This window comes from Cervus canadensis, chromosome 11 (assembly GCF_019320065.1).
Source record: "Cervus canadensis isolate Bull #8, Minnesota chromosome 11, ASM1932006v1, whole genome shotgun sequence".
Taxonomy (NCBI): domain Eukaryota; kingdom Metazoa; phylum Chordata; class Mammalia; order Artiodactyla; family Cervidae; genus Cervus; species Cervus canadensis.
The window spans coordinates 44,072,360-44,092,442 of NC_057396.1; the positions used below are offsets into that span (position 1 = coordinate 44,072,360).

The 20,083-nt window shown below is 39.5% G+C and overlaps 2 protein-coding genes across 2 annotated transcripts; both read left to right on the top strand.

The window, feature by feature from the left end:
• The first annotated feature begins 1,824 nt into the window (after positions 1-1,824).
• LOC122450024 (olfactory receptor 52H1-like) lies at positions 1,825-2,772 on the top strand. Its single transcript, XM_043482156.1, has one exon. It carries the CDS (start codon positions 1,825-1,827, stop codon positions 2,770-2,772), a length of 948 nt encoding a protein of 315 aa, XP_043338091.1.
• An 8,339-nt stretch (positions 2,773-11,111) lies between these two features.
• LOC122449915 (olfactory receptor 52H1-like) lies at positions 11,112-12,059 on the top strand. The gene has a single exon (XM_043482013.1). The coding sequence runs from the start codon at positions 11,112-11,114 to the stop codon at positions 12,057-12,059; it is 948 nt and encodes a 315-aa protein (XP_043337948.1).
• Positions 12,060-20,083: the final 8,024 nt, after the last annotated feature.

Here is a 20,083-nt window from a genome sequence, read left to right on the forward strand (position 1 = left end):
GGCAGATTCTTTACCACTGAACCACAAGGGAAGTCCCAGACATTTACGTTTTAAACCGTAAGTGATGTGCTCAATATTACACTAATTTGTTATATGCTTTCAGCTTTCTGCTTTCTTTATGTGCCAAAATTTAAGTCTTTTGCTGTACAGATGTCATGTATATACCATTTTCCATAGACTGTATAGAGAATATTGGTCATATACACAGGAGTCTATGAGAAGACTCTTAGCATTTGAGTCCCAGCTCTGCCATTTCCTCATTGTGTGGCAGTGGCACGTTACTTAACTTCTCTCTGCTTCAGTTTCTATATCTTTAAAATGTGGGTAACACATTTATCTATCTCATTGTTAAGAGGAGCATAGAAATGATTCCATGTAAAAGCTTTAGTTGTGTGTAGTATAATGAAAGTTCTCAAAAAATGTTACCTCTTACTATGGTGGTAGTAGTGTTAGTTGCTCAGTTGCGTCTGACTCTCTCCGACCCCATGGACTGTAGTCTCCCAGGCTCCTCTGTCCATGGAATTCTCCAGGTAAGAATACTGGAGTGGGTTGCCATTTCCTTCTCCAAAGGAAAAGAACTCTTACTATAGAGGTTGCTTATTTGCTTTTATCTTGGTTCAGAATTTAGAATATATAAATTCTATATTTCTTCCACTAGAAATCATCTCTATCTTTCTCAAAAGCATATTTGAAATAATTGCCTTATTAAATCCTAAGGGTGAGTTGGAGGCTGGCTACATATCTTTCTCATATTATCCTCCATGGTGAGACATCAAACACAGCCTCAGAGCACATTATGGTCTGCAAATCCCAAGACTTTCTCGGGTCAGGGAAATCATTGCAACTATAATAGGGTTGGTGTGTCAAATTACAGTTCCAGGTTTATGTCTTTCCTTAAACTCTTCTACACCCACTACCTCTTCTCAATTCTTCTCATTTAACAGAGTATGGAAGAAGTCATATGAGGTAGAATGTTGTTGTCTGTGGACTTTAATGTTCTTGGCTCTGCCAGTTACTAAAGATGAGATCTTGGGTATGATAGCTCTCAGAGTCTTAGTTTCTTTTAAAAGAAAATCAGGAGAAAAAATATAATCTCAGAAGATTGTTCTAAATACTTTATGAGACTGGTCTATGGGAGGAGCCTATAATGATAAATTGCCTCCTTATTTTTCAAACTGAAATGCCTTACTTTTTGGACTTTCCTGGTGGCACAATAGATAAGAATCCTCCTGCCAATGCAGAGGACACATGTTCGATCCCTGGTCTGGGAAGATTGCACATGCCCTGGAGCAATTAAGCCCATGTGATGCAACTAATGAGCCCAAATGCTGCAGCTACCAAAGCCCATGCACCTTAGAGCCCGTGCTCCTCAACAAGAGAAGCCACTGCAATGAGAAGCCCATGCATCACAGCTAGGAGTAGCCCCCATTTGCCACAACTAAAGAAAGCCCAGGAGCAGCAAAAAGACCCAGCACTGCCCAAAATAAAAAATAAGTAAATAATTTTTTAATAATGCCTTACTTTTCTACTTTACTTTTCTTTTTTCTCAGATTATAGTTAGATTATTTTTCTCTATACTCATATCTATACAACAACACATTACATTAACCTAGGGAAAACTCAGACATTAAAACAGAAACAGCATTTTATGCAGTTTGAAGACAACTTTGGAGAGACCCGGTGCTTAGCACAAGAGTACTAGTATTTTAGAATCTTTTTAGAGAAGATAAGCATTGCTCTTAATAGCAAAGGGAGGTTGTTTCTTGGCATATGGTAATTATATACAATTTGTTTTAGGACACAGAACCTGTTAATCAGATTTCAATGGCCATATACAACCTAACTGGCTACAACATGGGTGCCTTTACCCTTTTGGGCATCCCTGGACTTGAGCAGTACCACATCTGGATCAGCATCCCCTTCTGCCTCATCTATCTGGTGGCCATTGTGGGTAATAGTATTCTTCTCTACCTCATTGCAAAGGAGCACAGTCTTCATGCACCCATGTTCTTTTTCCTTTCCATGCTGGCTATTACTGACCTCATACTATCTACCACCTGTGTCCCAAAAGCTCTGAGCATCTTCTGGTTTGGTCCTCAGGAAATCAGCTTTCCCGGCTGTCTCACACAATTATTCTTTCTGCACTACAGCTTTGTTCTGGACTCAGCTATACTGCTGGCCATGGCATTTGACCGCTATGTGGCCATCTGTTCACCCTTGAGATACACCACTATTCTGACCCCCAGGACCATTGTCACAATTGCTGTGGGAATCTCCTTCAGAAGCTTCTGTGTTTTTGTCCCATGTGTTTTCCTTGTAAATCGTCTACCCTTCTGCAGGACACATGACATCCCTCACACATACTGTGAGCACATAGGTGTTGCCCGACTAGCCTGTGCTGACATCTCCATCAATATCTGGTATGGGTTTTGTGTTCCCATCATGACAGTGATTATAGATGTGATTCTAATTGCTGTCTCCTACATCCTCATCCTCTGTGCTGTCTTTCGCCTCCCTTCTCAGGATGCTCGCCAGAAGGCCCTGGGCACCTGTGGTTCCCACGTCTGTGTCATCCTCATGTTCTATATACCAGCGTTCTTCTCCATCCTTGCACATCGCTTTGGACACAATGTCCCTCGGACCTTTCACATTGTGTTTGCCAACCTCTATGTTATCATCCCACCTGCCCTCAACCCTCTTACCTATGGAGTAAAGACCAAGAAGATCCGAGAGAAAGTCATTCTTCTGCTCTTTCCTAAGAGGTCCTATTGATACATGCCTGAAGTCTAGGGGGCAGGGGCAAGTCCCTAGTCCACCTTAGAGACTAAATCTGTCACTTTGACCCCAGAGAAGAGACTGATAAAAAAATTTCTTATTAATTAAAAGTGTGATTTTTTTGTTTCTTTATTATTTTAGGCAGAAATCTTCTCTGCCATTCCAGTTATAAAAAACAAATTTTTAGTCTAGGAAAGTTTTTTACTTTAGGAATCAAAAATTTTAAATTTTTTTTATTTCTCCAATCTGATTATAAAACTTTAAATGAAAACAATAAAATAATCAGCATCTTTTTTTCTCTATAAAGATGTTTCTAAAGAGTCTGATTTTTCTTTTCAGATTTATACATCATAGTAGTTTCTACAACTTGCAAAGCAAAGGACTTCCACCCTGATGACTCTGTGAGGTTCTGGATTTTAAATTTGGAGACTTCAGTCCATTTCTGGATGGCATCAAGTATGGGTTCTGGCATGTTCTTGGTGCATAAGCAATGTTTATATAGAAAAAATGGCAAATAATCATGAATGACTAAATTGAGAATGCAGATGTTTATTTTAGATCAAGGGAGAAGGTGATGATGAAACCAGCAGCTCATTTTTCACTCAATCTCATGAAAAAATCACGTGAGTTCGGGTGTGTAGAGTCCTCTAAGTAGAAATATACAGAGGAAGCTAAATTCCCACAGACAATAAGATGAAAAAGTATGCATAGATTAAGATGTGGTTTAAAACTTCACCAATTAGGAACACTGCTGGCTCTGAGTCTCTTCTTCATTCTTGTATCCCAAAAGAAATGTAGTCTGATGCCAATAATGTATCTCTGCTTACATTATTTATTGTCTTTTCAAATCCAGCATGCTTAAGTTGGTTATAGTGAGTCATTCAGTCACTAAATCAGTCAAGGAATAACTATTTTTGGTGTTTGATTGGTGCCAATGGTAGCTGATGTCTGATATCCTCCCATATTTACTGTGATCTTAAATCCTACTGCTTTTTCTAGACAAGCTCTAGATCATCAGTCCAGAGTGAGCATCCCCTCCCCTTACCACAGAGGGTCAAACACTCATCACTCTTCATCTGAATCACAATATCAGAGTTCTACATGGTTTCTCAAATTCTAGATTGCGTTCTCACCTTGATGTTACCCCTTCATTCACATGTCACTAGATTTACATTTCTATGTAATTCTCAACATACAATTTTAGTATGAAAGATACATTCTTTGGACTCAGAGACTCAAGTTTGCATGCTCTTTTTACTGTGGGACACAGTCACATACGTTGTTTCAAAAATTATTTGTAAAATAATAATACTATGAATATGAGTAGCAGAGAAAATAAAGGTAAAATGAAAAAAAAAACAGAGAAAGGTACTTTTTAAAAAATAAAAAAGATAACTATACAGTTTCCACATACCATGAATCCCCATTCTCTTATTGCACATGGGTCAAGAATTCAGTTCTAGGTTTTGTGAGAATTAAGCATGATTTAGTTGCATAATTCCCAGTGTCTATAAATTAGGCTATAATTTATAGTCTAAAATAGTCTATAAATAATTCACAGTGTCTATAAATTAAAAGATGCTTACTCCTTGGTAGGAAAGTTATGACCAACCTAACTAGATAGCATATTAAAAAGCAGAGACATTACTTTGCCAACCTAGGTCCATCTAGTCAAAGCTATGGTTTTTCAAGTATCATGTATGGGTGTGATAGTTGGACTGTGAAGAAAGCTGAGCACTAAAGAATTGATGTTTTTGAACTGTGATGTTGGAGAAGACTCTTGAGAGTCCCTTGGACTGCAAGGAGATCCAACCAGTCCATCTTAAAGGAGCTCAGTCCTGGGTGCTCATTGGAAGAACTGATGCTGCACCTGAAACCCCAGTACTTTGGCCACCTCATGCGAAGAGTTGACTCATTGGAAAAGATCCTGATGCTGGGAGGGATTGGGGGCAGGAGGAGAAGGAGACGACAGAGGATGAGATGGCTGGATGGCATCACCGACTCGATGGGCATGAGTCTGAGTGAACTCCAGGATTTGGTGATGGACAGGGAGGCCTGGCATACTGCGATTCATGGGGTCGCAAAGAGTAGGACATGACTGAGTGACTGAACTGAACTGAACTGAACTGAGAAGATGCAACTAAAGGGAATTAACTTCCTCTTGGGCCTGAAATTGCTAGATTTTCTATGCTATTTACTTCATCCTAAACATTTCTGCAGAAATGACAATCACATTTCTATTTTAGAAAGATTATTATGGCTTCTTGGTCTTCCTAGGTGATGCTAGTGGTAAAGAACCCACCCACTGATGCAGGAGAAATAAGGAATGTGGGTTCTATCCCTGGGTCAGGAAGATTGCCTGGAGGAGAGCATGGCAACCCACTCCAGTATTTTTGACTGGAGAATCCCATGGACAGATGAGCCTGATGGGTTACAGTCCATGGGGTCACAAAGAGTCAGACACGACTGAATTGACTTAACACAGCATGTTATGGCTTCAGAGGAGAGGATGGATTGGTGGGGTGGAATTAAATTTTACATCAATGAGGGCTGAATAACAGAAGCAATGAGAGACAGAAGAGTGGTTATTAAAGGAGGAACATGATTCTAAAGGTATTTTGAAGTAGACTTCAAAATCAGCAGGGCTGGCAAGTGTATGTGTAAGGAGTTTTACATGAAAGCTCAAGTGTTTGATCAAGATGAATGATTTATGATAACTTGGCCATCCGCATTTTAGGTATCAGAAAGAAGAATCCATGTATATTCTATAAATCTATTTACATTTTATGAAAATAACCATTGAAAATGTATAGCGTAAACAAAACATCACTCAAAGATATGCAAGTTCTCTGAAACACATACACAAAAGACACACACTCACACAGAAGAAATACAGATAGTGTCTCTGTAGATGGCTTTCCCAGCCGTTTTGAAAGGCCCAGGAGATTCTGTGCCCTGAGACATTGCTTGCCCAGGAAGATCTGAGCCTGCAGGGACTCAGTCCACCTCAAACTTCGGGACCTCAGAACTTCATGAGCCAGACCATCTGGGAAGAGCCTCACTGTGCCTCCCACAAGTCAACAATTGGATTAGTGTCTGCTGTACCTCAGGGGCCCACCAGCCTCTGTGTCCCCTCTGAAATCCCAGGAAGAGAAAGAAGAAGATTAGCCCCTTAAGGGTGCTGTTTCCCTCCATTCTTATGAAGGAGCTGGAGACTGGTGAGTGTTGGTTTGGGGGCAGGGCAGGTGTGATTGGAAAGCCACAGTCATGACTGAGCCAGATCCCGGGGCAGGCTGACTGACGGACACACAGAGGACCTGAGAGCAGGAACAGGAGAAGACAAGGTGGGCTCAGTCCAGATTTGCCTATGAGATAGTCCACAGGCTAGGGAGCCAGATTATCAAGTCTGAGGATTGAAAGGAGGAGGGAGAAATAAAACAAAGGGAGCAAGCAGGACTGGAGCTGTCATGCGGACAATTCAACAGCCAAAACAAAACGGTCTAAGAACTTGGATGCAGAACACTGGACTAGCACTCTGGATTTCGTGGGATTTGACACTTTCTGCCATATCTGTGCATTTGCCTCTATTTGTTGTCATAATGATATTACATACTAGTTGCTATTTATTGAGACCCTACTATTTTCCTGTCACTGAGGTGAGGACGTTTCTCCTGTAGAAAATCTCTTCAGAAAAATGCTATAAGGAAGCAGGCATTTTAAAGAAATCAAATAACATGTTAAGTATAATGAGAAAAAGAGTCAGAGTTTAAGTGGAAAATCAGGACACTTGACTCTAAAATCAGAGTTCTTAAGCAGTGTCTGTACTGTGACTTTGTGTAGACTCCCTATGATTTCATGCGCTTCTAGGTATAAGTACAAAAACATGTTGTGTGTTTGCTAATTAATTAATTAACCCATTATTTTAGCCAATTATTCATTAACCTGCACTTTAGTGAATACAGTGTGAATATAATAAAGGTAGGATAGAGAGTGATGTGGGTGCACATGCACAAAGGACCCATGTCAAACAAGAGCTTGTGTGTGTGCAGTGACTTAAACAATACTCATTTATTCAGTAAAACTTAAGTGTTTAACAACAATTAAGCTAGAATAAGGAGATAAAGCTATGAATATGAAAATCTTTGCCCTCAAGAAAGATAAATGATAGGTGAGTAAATGGAATAAATTGTGATACATCCTTGCAAAAGGCTTACGTATATGGTTCTCTGGGTGTGAATAAAAGGACTCAGTCTCTCTCTCTTTTTTTCTTTTTCTCTTAATTAAAAAAAAATTTATTTATTTAGGGCTGTGCTGCATGGACTTTCCATTATCCATGATTTTCAGTTATCAGTTCAGTTCAGTTGCTCACTCGTATCCGACTCTTTGCACCCCCATGGACTGCAGCACACCAGGCCTCCCTGGCCATCACCAACTCCTGTAGCTTACTCAAACTCATGTCCATAGAGTTGGTGATGCCATCCAACCATCTCATCCTCTGTCATCCCCTTCTCCTCCTGTCTTCAATCTTTCCCAGCATCAGGGGCTTTTCCAGTGAGTCAGTTCTTCAAATCAGGTGGCCAAAGTATTGGAGTTTCAGCTTCAGCATCAGCCTTTCCAATAAATATTCAGGACTGATTTCCTTTAGGATATAGTCCCTTGCCATCCAAGAGACGCTCAAGAGTCTTCTCCAACACCACAGTTCAAAAGTGTCAATTCTTGGGTGCTCAGCTTTCTTTATGGTCCAACTCTCACATCCATACATGACTACTGGAAAAACCATAGCCTTGACTAGGTCGACCTTTGTTGGCAAAGTAATGTCTCTGCTTTTTAATATGCTGTCCAGGCTGTCTACACACGATTTATACCTGAAAGTGAAAGTGTTAGTCAATCAGTCCTGTCCGACCCTTTGCGACTCCATGGTCTATGGACTTCCAGGCTTCTCTGTCCGTGGATTTCTCTAGGGAAGAATACTGGAGTGGATTGCCGTTTCCTTCTCCAGGGGATCTTTTAGGCCCAACGATCGAACCTGTGTCTCCCACATTGCATGTAGATTCTTTACCATCTGAGGCACAAGGGAATATCTAATGGTTCTAATTTCTCTATGAAGTAAAATAAAACATTATCTGTTGAGAAAGAGGAATTTGGGGATGGTGAATGTGCTTAAAAGAGAGTAGGATAAAAGCCAGAGAATTCCCTGGTGTTCCAGTGGTTAGGACTCTCTGCTTTCACTACTAAAGGCCTGGGTTCAATCTCTAAACAAGAAGCTAAGATTCCATATGGTGCAGCCAAAAAAACAGTCATACAGGGAGATCGAGTTGTACAAGATCATATTGTTGGACCATTGGACAGTGTTGAGGATTAAGTTTAAGGCTGATGATTATGAAATTTGGGGAACACAAATATACTTAACTAAGAAGTACTTTTCCATCATGACTTAGAGTACTTACTAAGTTTATTAATCTAAGAATTGCCTTTTGCCATTTACATATCATGGAAGCTTAGTGGAGGGAGGGCAGCAAAATATTTTAAGAGAGTAGTTGAAATGATGACTTGTAGATGTTAAACTACATAAAGAGGGATGCAAAGACACATGGATACTGAAGGAATGATAGTGACAAAGTCAGTGCTGTAGAGGCATTGAGGTTCTTAAGGAGCAGATTGGTAATAGGTGACTCACATCATAAGACAGATATAAAACCATATTTGTGATTTATGAGCTTAGTCAATCTGGGGTTATAGCACTTCGAAGATATGGCCCTGGATTTGGGTCGGCAGATCATCAGTAACAAAATAGTCATCCAGCATGATGCTGTGCTACTTTGAGGGGAAAATTTTGGGTAGGTAAAGGGCAAGGATGTTAAACTTGTTGTAGATAATAGCCAGATATATATCTTCAAATAATCAAGGGAATTGCAAGGAAGTCTGTGACAGATAAAAATAAGAAAATAAAAAAGTTGGGTAAATGAATAGGTTGTTTCTAATAAACATTCTTTATATTAGTTGAGTACTAAGAATGGATATCTACAAGCAGTATGACTTACACCTTCACTTAGGAGTGTTCCTCTATATAGTGCAAAGTATTTGTTTTTTTTTTTTTTTTTCATTTAATAACGTTGAAAGGTAAACTTTACTTTTTCTTATTTTCCTTTTGTAAGGTTTGTGTTCTTTGTCTATCAAGTTGTCTGATGTTCCCTGGTTTATCCTTTTGTTTTACCTTTTCTGGGTACTTTGCTTTAGATCCTTTTCATGTGAGCAACATATAATCAGATTTATTTTAAAAGACTTCATTGATACCAATGCTTTTAAGTATAGGAATTCAGAATTCTACATTTACAAAAGTTTTAAATTTGTTTATATTATTTCTGTCTGTGCTGGTCTTCGTTGCTATGTCAACTTTTCTCTTGTGGACTCTAGAGCACAGGCCTAATAGGTGTGGTACAGGGGCTTAGTTACTCCAGGGCATGTGAGATCTTCATGTACCAGGGATCGAACCCATGTCTTCCTCATCGGTAGGCAGATTCTTTACCACTGAACCACAAGGGAAGTCCCAGACATTTACGTTTTAAACCGTAAGTGATGTGCTCAATATTACACTAATTTGTTATATGCTTTCAGCTTTCTGCTTTCTTTATGTGCCAAAATTTAAGTCTTTTGCTGTACAGATGTCATGTATATACCATTTTCCATAGACTGTATAGAGAATATTGGTCATATACACAGGAGTCTATGAGAAGACTCTTAGCATTTGAGTCCCAGCTCTGCCATTTCCTCATTGTGTGGCAGTGGCACGTTACTTAACTTCTCTCTGCTTCAGTTTCTATATCTTTAAAATGTGGGTAACACATTTATCTATCTCATTGTTAAGAGGAGCATAGAAATGATTCCATGTAAAAGCTTTAGTTGTGTGTAGTATAATGAAAGTTCTCAAAAAATGTTACCTCTTACTATGGTGGTAGTAGTGTTAGTTGCTCAGTTGCGTCTGACTCTCTCCGACCCCATGGACTGTAGTCTCCCAGGCTCCTCTGTCCATGGAATTCTCCAGGTAAGAATACTGGAGTGGGTTGCCATTTCCTTCTCCAAAGGAAAAGAACTCTTACTATAGAGGTTGCTTATTTGCTTTTATCTTGGTTCAGAATTTAGAATATATAAATTCTATATTTCTTCCACTAGAAATCATCTCTATCTTTCTCAAAAGCATATTTGAAATAATTGCCTTATTAAATCCTAAGGGTGAGTTGGAGGCTGGCTACATATCTTTCTCATATTATCCTCCATGGTGAGACATCAAACACAGCCTCAGAGCACATTATGGTCTGCAAATCCCAAGACTTTCTCGGGTCAGGGAAATCATTGCAACTATAATAGGGTTGGTGTGTCAAATTACAGTTCCAGGTTTATGTCTTTCCTTAAACTCTTCTACACCCACTACCTCTTCTCAATTCTTCTCATTTAACAGAGTATGGAAGAAGTCATATGAGGTAGAATGTTGTTGTCTGTGGACTTTAATGTTCTTGGCTCTGCCAGTTACTAAAGATGAGATCTTGGGTATGATAGCTCTCAGAGTCTTAGTTTCTTTTAAAAGAAAATCAGGAGAAAAAATATAATCTCAGAAGATTGTTCTAAATACTTTATGAGACTGGTCTATGGGAGGAGCCTATAATGATAAATTGCCTCCTTATTTTTCAAACTGAAATGCCTTACTTTTTGGACTTTCCTGGTGGCACAATAGATAAGAATCCTCCTGCCAATGCAGAGGACACATGTTCGATCCCTGGTCTGGGAAGATTGCACATGCCCTGGAGCAATTAAGCCCATGTGATGCAACTAATGAGCCCAAATGCTGCAGCTACCAAAGCCCATGCACCTTAGAGCCCGTGCTCCTCAACAAGAGAAGCCACTGCAATGAGAAGCCCATGCATCACAGCTAGGAGTAGCCCCCATTTGCCACAACTAAAGAAAGCCCAGGAGCAGCAAAAAGACCCAGCACTGCCCAAAATAAAAAATAAGTAAATAATTTTTTAATAATGCCTTACTTTTCTACTTTACTTTTCTTTTTTCTCAGATTATAGTTAGATTATTTTTCTCTATACTCATATCTATACAACAACACATTACATTAACCTAGGGAAAACTCAGACATTAAAACAGAAACAGCATTTTATGCAGTTTGAAGACAACTTTGGAGAGACCCGGTGCTTAGCACAAGAGTACTAGTATTTTAGAATCTTTTTAGAGAAGATAAGCATTGCTCTTAATAGCAAAGGGAGGTTGTTTCTTGGCATATGGTAATTATATACAATTTGTTTTAGGACACAGAACCTGTTAATCAGATTTCAATGGCCATATACAACCTAACTGGCTACAACATGGGTGCCTTTACCCTTTTGGGCATCCCTGGACTTGAGCAGTACCACATCTGGATCAGCATCCCCTTCTGCCTCATCTATCTGGTGGCCATTGTGGGTAATAGTATTCTTCTCTACCTCATTGCAAAGGAGCACAGTCTTCATGCACCCATGTTCTTTTTCCTTTCCATGCTGGCTATTACTGACCTCATACTATCTACCACCTGTGTCCCAAAAGCTCTGAGCATCTTCTGGTTTGGTCCTCAGGAAATCAGCTTTCCCGGCTGTCTCACACAATTATTCTTTCTGCACTACAGCTTTGTTCTGGACTCAGCTATACTGCTGGCCATGGCATTTGACCGCTATGTGGCCATCTGTTCACCCTTGAGATACACCACTATTCTGACCCCCAGGACCATTGTCACAATTGCTGTGGGAATCTCCTTCAGAAGCTTCTGTGTTTTTGTCCCATGTGTTTTCCTTGTAAATCGTCTACCCTTCTGCAGGACACATGACATCCCTCACACATACTGTGAGCACATAGGTGTTGCCCGACTAGCCTGTGCTGACATCTCCATCAATATCTGGTATGGGTTTTGTGTTCCCATCATGACAGTGATTATAGATGTGATTCTAATTGCTGTCTCCTACATCCTCATCCTCTGTGCTGTCTTTCGCCTCCCTTCTCAGGATGCTCGCCAGAAGGCCCTGGGCACCTGTGGTTCCCACGTCTGTGTCATCCTCATGTTCTATATACCAGCGTTCTTCTCCATCCTTGCACATCGCTTTGGACACAATGTCCCTCGGACCTTTCACATTGTGTTTGCCAACCTCTATGTTATCATCCCACCTGCCCTCAACCCTCTTATCTATGGAGTAAAGACCAAGAAGATCCGAGAGAAAGTCATTCTTCTGCTCTTTCCTAAGAGGTCCTATTGATACATGCCTGAAGTCTAGGGGGCAGGGGCAAGTCCCTAGTCCACCTTAGAGACTAAATCTGTCACTTTGACCCCAGAGAAGAGACTGATAAAAAAATTTCTTATTAATTAAAAGTGTGATTTTTTTGTTTCTTTATTATTTTAGGCAGAAATCTTCTCTGCCATTCCAGTTATAAAAAACAAATTTTTAGTCTAGGAAAGTTTTTTACTTTAGGAATCAAAAATTTTAAATTTTTTTTATTTCTCCAATCTGATTATAAAACTTTAAATGAAAACAATAAAATAATCAGCATCTTTTTTTCTCTATAAAGATGTTTCTAAAGAGTCTGATTTTTCTTTTCAGATTTATACATCATAGTAGTTTCTACAACTTGCAAAGCAAAGGACTTCCACCCTGATGACTCTGTGAGGTTCTGGATTTTAAATTTGGAGACTTCAGTCCATTTCTGGATGGCATCAAGTATGGGTTCTGGCATGTTCTTGGTGCATAAGCAATGTTTATATAGAAAAAATGGCAAATAATCATGAATGACTAAATTGAGAATGCAGATGTTTATTTTAGATCAAGGGAGAAGGTGATGATGAAACCAGCAGCTCATTTTTCACTCAATCTCATGAAAAAATCACGTGAGTTCGGGTGTGTAGAGTCCTCTAAGTAGAAATATACAGAGGAAGCTAAATTCCCACAGACAATAAGATGAAAAAGTATGCATAGATTAAGATGTGGTTTAAAACTTCACCAATTAGGAACACTGCTGGCTCTGAGTCTCTTCTTCATTCTTGTATCCCAAAAGAAATGTAGTCTGATGCCAATAATGTATCTCTGCTTACATTATTTATTGTCTTTTCAAATCCAGCATGCTTAAGTTGGTTATAGTGAGTCATTCAGTCACTAAATCAGTCAAGGAATAACTATTTTTGGTGTTTGATTGGTGCCAATGGTAGCTGATGTCTGATATCCTCCCATATTTACTGTGATCTTAAATCCTACTGCTTTTTCTAGACAAGCTCTAGATCATCAGTCCAGAGTGAGCATCCCCTCCCCTTACCACAGAGGGTCAAACACTCATCACTCTTCATCTGAATCACAATATCAGAGTTCTACATGGTTTCTCAAATTCTAGATTGCGTTCTCACCTTGATGTTACCCCTTCATTCACATGTCACTAGATTTACATTTCTATGTAATTCTCAACATACAATTTTAGTATGAAAGATACATTCTTTGGACTCAGAGACTCAAGTTTGCATGCTCTTTTTACTGTGGGACACAGTCACATACGTTGTTTCAAAAATTATTTGTAAAATAATAATACTATGAATATGAGTAGCAGAGAAAATAAAGGTAAAATGAAAAAAAAAACAGAGAAAGGTACTTTTTAAAAAATAAAAAAGATAACTATACAGTTTCCACATACCATGAATCCCCATTCTCTTATTGCACATGGGTCAAGAATTCAGTTCTAGGTTTTGTGAGAATTAAGCATGATTTAGTTGCATAATTCCCAGTGTCTATAAATTAGGCTATAATTTATAGTCTAAAATAGTCTATAAATAATTCACAGTGTCTATAAATTAAAAGATGCTTACTCCTTGGTAGGAAAGTTATGACCAACCTAACTAGATAGCATATTAAAAAGCAGAGACATTACTTTGCCAACCTAGGTCCATCTAGTCAAAGCTATGGTTTTTCAAGTATCATGTATGGGTGTGATAGTTGGACTGTGAAGAAAGCTGAGCACTAAAGAATTGATGTTTTTGAACTGTGATGTTGGAGAAGACTCTTGAGAGTCCCTTGGACTGCAAGGAGATCCAACCAGTCCATCTTAAAGGAGCTCAGTCCTGGGTGCTCATTGGAAGAACTGATGCTGCACCTGAAACCCCAGTACTTTGGCCACCTCATGCGAAGAGTTGACTCATTGGAAAAGATCCTGATGCTGGGAGGGATTGGGGGCAGGAGGAGAAGGAGACGACAGAGGATGAGATGGCTGGATGGCATCACCGACTCGATGGGCATGAGTCTGAGTGAACTCCAGGATTTGGTGATGGACAGGGAGGCCTGGCATACTGCGATTCATGGGGTCGCAAAGAGTAGGACATGACTGAGTGACTGAACTGAACTGAACTGAACTGAGAAGATGCAACTAAAGGGAATTAACTTCCTCTTGGGCCTGAAATTGCTAGATTTTCTATGCTATTTACTTCATCCTAAACATTTCTGCAGAAATGACAATCACATTTCTATTTTAGAAAGATTATTATGGCTTCTTGGTCTTCCTAGGTGATGCTAGTGGTAAAGAACCCACCCACTGATGCAGGAGAAATAAGGAATGTGGGTTCTATCCCTGGGTCAGGAAGATTGCCTGGAGGAGAGCATGGCAACCCACTCCAGTATTTTTGACTGGAGAATCCCATGGACATAGAAGCCTGACGGGCTATAGTCCATAGGGTTGCAGAGTCAGACGTGACTGAATTGACTTAGTGCAGCATTTTATGGCCTCAGAGGAGAGGATGGATTGGTGGGGTGGAATTGAATTTTACATCAATGAGGGCTGAATAACAGAAGCAATGAGAGACAGAAGAGTGGTTATTAAAGGAGGAACATGATTCTAAAGGTATTTTGAAGTAGACTTCAAAATCAGCAGGGCTGGCAAGTGTATGTGTAAGGAGTTTTACATGAAAGCTCAAGTGTTTGATCAAGATGAATGATTTATGATAACTTGGCCATCCGCATTTTAGGTATCAGAAAGAAGAATCCATGTATATTCTATAAATCTATTTACATTTTATGAAAATAACCATTGAAAATGTATAGCGTAAACAAAACATCACTCAAAGATATGCAAGTTCTCTGAAACACATACACAAAAGACACACACTCACACAGAAGAAATACAGATAGTGTCTCTGTAGATGGCTTTCCCAGCCGTTTTGAAAGGCCCAGGAGATTCTGTGCCCTGAGACATTGCTTGCCCAGGAAGATCTGAGCCTGCAGGGACTCAGTCCACCTCAAACTTCGGGACCTCAGAACTTCATGAGCCAGACCATCTGGGAAGAGCCTCACTGTGCCTCCCACAAGTCAACAATTGGATTAGTGTCTGCTGTACCTCAGGGGCCCACCAGCCTCTGTGTCCCCTCTGAAATCCCAGGAAGAGAAAGAAGAAGATTAGCCCCTTAAGGGTGCTGTTTCCCTCCATTCTTATGAAGGAGCTGGAGACTGGTGAGTGTTGGTTTGGGGGCAGGGCAGGTGTGATTGGAAAGCCACAGTCATGACTGAGCCAGATCCCGGGGCAGGCTGACTGACGGACACACAGAGGACCTGAGAGCAGGAACAGGAGAAGACAAGGTGGGCTCAGTCCAGATTTGCCTATGAGATAGTCCACAGGCTAGGGAGCCAGATTATCAAGTCTGAGGATTGAAAGGAGGAGGGAGAAATAAAACAAAGGGAGCAAGCAGGACTGGAGCTGTCATGCGGACAATTCAACAGCCAAAACAAAACGGTCTAAGAACTTGGATGCAGAACACTGGACTAGCACTCTGGATTTCGTGGGATTTGACACTTTCTGCCATATCTGTGCATTTGCCTCTATTTGTTGTCATAATGATATTACATACTAGTTGCTATTTATTGAGACCCTACTATTTTCCTGTCACTGAGGTGAAGACATTCCTCCTGTAGAAAATCTCTTCAGAAAAATGCTATAAGGAAGCAAGCATTTTAAAGAAATCAAATAATGTGTTAAGTATAATGAAAAAGGAGTCAGAGTTTAAGTGGAAAATCAGGACACTTGACTCTAAAATCAGAGTTCTTAAGCAGTGTCTGTACTGTGACTTTGTGTAGACTTTCCCTATGATTTCATGTGCTTCTAGGTATATGTGCAAAAACATGTTGTGTGTTTGTTAATTAATTAATTAACCCATTATTTTAGCCATTTATTCATTAAACTGCACTTTAATGAATACAGTGTGAATAAGGATAGAGAGTGATGTGGGTGCACATGCACAAAGGACCCATGTCAAACAAGAGCTTGTCCACTGAAATGTTGTGAAGTAATTAGCCTCCAACTAATAAAAAATTAAAAAAAAAAAAAAAAAAAGAGCTTGTGTGTGTGCAGTGACTTAAACAATACTCATTTATTCAGTAAATCTTAAGTGTTTAACAACAATTAATCTAGAGTAAGGAGATAAAGTTATGAATATGAAAATCATTGCCCTCAAGAAAGATAAATGATAGGCGAGTAAATGGAATAAATTGTGATACATCCTTCCAAAAGGCTTACATACATGATTCTCTGGGTGTGAATAAAAGGACTCAGTCTCTCTCTCTCTTTTTTTTCTCTTAATTTAAAAAATTTCTTTATTTAGGGCTGTGCTGGGTCTTCCTTGCTGCATGGACTTTCCATTATCCATGATTTTCAGTTATCAGTTCAGTTCAGTTGCTCACTCGTATCTGACTCTTTGCAACCCCATGGACTGCAGCACACCAGGCCTCCCTGGCCATCACCAACTCCCGGAGCTTACTCAAACTCATGTCCATAGAGTTGGTGATGCCATCCAACCATCTCATCCTCTGTCATCCCTTTCTCCTCCTGTCTTCAATCTTTCCCAGCATCAGGGGCTTTTCCAGTGAGTCAGTTCTTCAAATCAGGTGGCCAAAGTATTGGAGTTTCAGCTTCAGCATCAGCCTTTCCAATAAATATTCAGGACTGATTTCCTTTAGGATATAGTCCCTTGCCATCCAAGAGACGCTCAAGAGTCTTCTCCAACACCACAGTTCAAAAGTGTCAATTCTTGGGTGCTCAGCTTTCTTTATGGTCCAACTCTCACATCCATACATGACTACTGGAAAAACCATAGCCTTGACTAGATCGACCTTTGTTGGCAAAGTAATGTCTCTGCTTTTTAATATGCTGTCTAGGCTGTCTACACACAATTTATATCTGAAAGTGAAAGTGTTAGTCAATCAGTCCTGTCCGACCCTTTGCGACTCCATCGTCTATGGACTTCCAGGCTTCACTGTCTGTGGAATTCTCTAGGCAAGAATACTGGAGTGGACTGCCGTTTCCTTCTCCAGGGGATCCTTTAGGCCCAAGGATTGAACCTGTGTCTCCCACATTGCATGTAGATTCTTTACCATCTGAGGCACAAGGGAATATCTAATGGTTCTAATTTCTCTATGAAGTAAAATAAAACATTATCTGTTGAGAAAGAGGAATTTGGGGATGGTGAATGTGCTTAAAAGAGAGTAGGATAAAAGCCAGAGAATTCCCTGGTGTTCCAGTGGTTAGGACTCTCTGCTTTCACTACTAAAGGCCTGGGTTCAATCTCTAAACAAGAAGCTAAGATTCCATATGGTGCAGCCAAAAAAACAGTCATACAGGGAGATCGAGTTGTACAAGATCATATTGTTGGACCATTGGACAGTGTTGAGGATTAAGTTTAAGGCTGATGATTATGAAATTTGGGGAATACAAATATACTTAACTAAGAAGTACTTTTCCATCATGACTTAGAGTACTTACTAAGTTTATTAATCTAAGAATTGCCTTTTGCCATTTACATATCATGGAAGCTTAGTGGAGGGAGGGCAGCAAAATATTTTAAGAGAGTAGTTGAAATGATGACTTGTAGATGTTAAACTACATAAAGAGGGATGCAAAGACACATGGATACTGAAGGAATGATAGTGACAAAGTCAGTGCTGTAGAGGCATTGAGGTTCTTAAGGAGCAGATTGGTAATAGGTGACTCACATCATAAGACAGATATAAAACCATATTTGTGATTTATGAGCTTAGTCAATCTGGGGTTATAGCACTTCGAAGATATGGCCCTGGATTTGGGTGGGCTGATCATCAGTAACAAAATAAAGTCATCCAGCATGATGCTGTGCTACTTTGAGGGGAAAATTTTGGGTAGGTAAAGGGCAAGGATGTTAAACTTGTTGTAGATAATAGCCAGATATATATCTTCAAATAATCAAAAGAATTGCAAGGAAGTCTGTGACAGATAATAATAAGAAAATAAAAAAAGTTGGGTAAATGAATAGATTGTTTCTAATAAACATCATTTATATTAGATGAGTACTAAGAATGGATATCTATAGGCAGTATGACTTACACCTTCACTTAGGAGTGTTCCTCTTAATAGTTCAAAGTATTTGTTGTTTCATTTAATAATGTTGAAAGGTAAACTTTACTTTTTCTTATTTTCCTTTTGTAAGGTTTGTGTTCTTTGTCTATAAGGTTGTCTGATGTTCCCTGGTTTATCCTTTTGTTTTACCCTTTCTGGGTACTTTGCTTTAGATCTTTTTCATGTGAGCAACATAAAATCAGATTTTATTTTGAAAGACTTCATTGATACCAATGCTTTTAAGTATAGGAATTCAGAAATCTATATTTACAAAAGTTTTAAATTTATTTATATTATTTTTGTCTGTGCTGGTCTTCGTTGCTATGTCAATTTTTCTCTAGTTCTGGTAAGCAGAGTCTACTCTCGTGTTGTGGAGTACCCGGCTCTAGGGCATGCAGGCATCCATAGTTGCAGCACATGGGCTCAGTAGTTGTGGCTTGTGGACTCTAGAGCACAGGCCTAATAGGTGTGGTGCAGGGGCTTAGTTACTCCAGGGCATGTGAGATCTTCATGTACCAGGGATCGAACCCATATCTTCTGCATCGGTAGGCAGCTTCTTTACCACTGAACCACAAAGGAAGCCCCAGACATTTACATTTTAAATCATAAGTGATGTGCTCAATATTACACTAATTTGCTATATGCTTTCAGCTTTCTGCTTTCTTTATGTGCCAAAATTTAAGTCTTTTGCTGTACAGATGTCATGTATATACCATTTTCCATAGAGTATTTAGAGAATTTTGGTAATATACACAGGAGTCTATGAGAAGACTCTTAGCATTTGAGTCCCAGCTCTGCCATTTCCTCATTGTGTGGCAGTGGCAAGTTACTTAACTTCTCTCTGCTTCAGTTTCTATATCTTTAAAATGTGGGTAACAGTTTCATCTCTCTCATTGTTAAGAGTATAGAAATGATTTCATGTAAAGAACTTTAGTTGTGTGTAGTATAATGAAAGTTCTCAAAAAATGTTACCTCTTACTATGGTGGTAGTAGTGTTAGTTGCTCAGTTGCGTCTGACTCTCTCCGACCCCATGGACTGTAGTCTCCCAGGCTCCTCTGTCCATGGAATTCTCCAAGTAAGAATACTGGAGTGGGCTGCCATTTCCTTCTCCAAAGGAAAAGAACTCTTACTATAGAGGTTGCTTATTTGCTTTTATCTTGGTTCAGAATTTAGAATATATAAATTCTATATCTCTCCCACTAGAAATCATCTCTATCTTTCTCAAAAGCATATTTGAAATAATTGCCTTATTAAATCCTAAGGGTGAGTTGGAGGCTGGCTACATATCTTTCTCATATTATCCTCCATGGTGAGACATCAAACACAGCCTCAGAGCACATTATGGTCTGCAAATCCCAAGACTTTCTCGGGTCAGGGAAATCATTGCAACTATAATAGGGTTGGTGTGTCAAATTACAGTTCCAGGTTTATGTCTTTCCTTAAACTCTTCTACACCCACTACCTCTTCTCAATTCTTCTCATTTAACAGAGTATGGAAGAAGTCATATGAGGTAGAATGTTGTTGTCTGTGGACTTTAATGTTCTTGGCTCTGCCAGTTACTAAAGATGAGATCTTCGGTACAATAGCTCTCAGAGTCTTAGTTTTCTGTTAAAAGAAAATCAGGAGAATAAAAATAATCTCAGAAGGTTGTTCTAAATGAGATAATACTTTATGAGACTGATCTATGGGAGGAGCCTGTAATGATATATTGCTTCTTTATTTTTCCAATTGAATTGCCTTACTTTTTGGACTTTCCTGGTGGCACAGTAGATAAGAATCCTCCTGCCAATGTGGAGGACATATGTTCGATCCCTGGTCTGGGAAGATTGCACATGCCCTGGAGCAACTAAGCCCATGCACCACAACCACAACTACTGAGCTTGGGCTCTAGA

Excerpts from the sequence above, each read along its gene's own strand:
- LOC122450024 (XM_043482156.1), top strand. The coding sequence starts at position 1,825 with ATGGCCATATACAACCTAACTGGCTACAACATGGGTGCCTTTACCCTT.
- LOC122449915 (XM_043482013.1), top strand. The coding sequence starts at position 11,112 with ATGGCCATATACAACCTAACTGGCTACAACATGGGTGCCTTTACCCTT.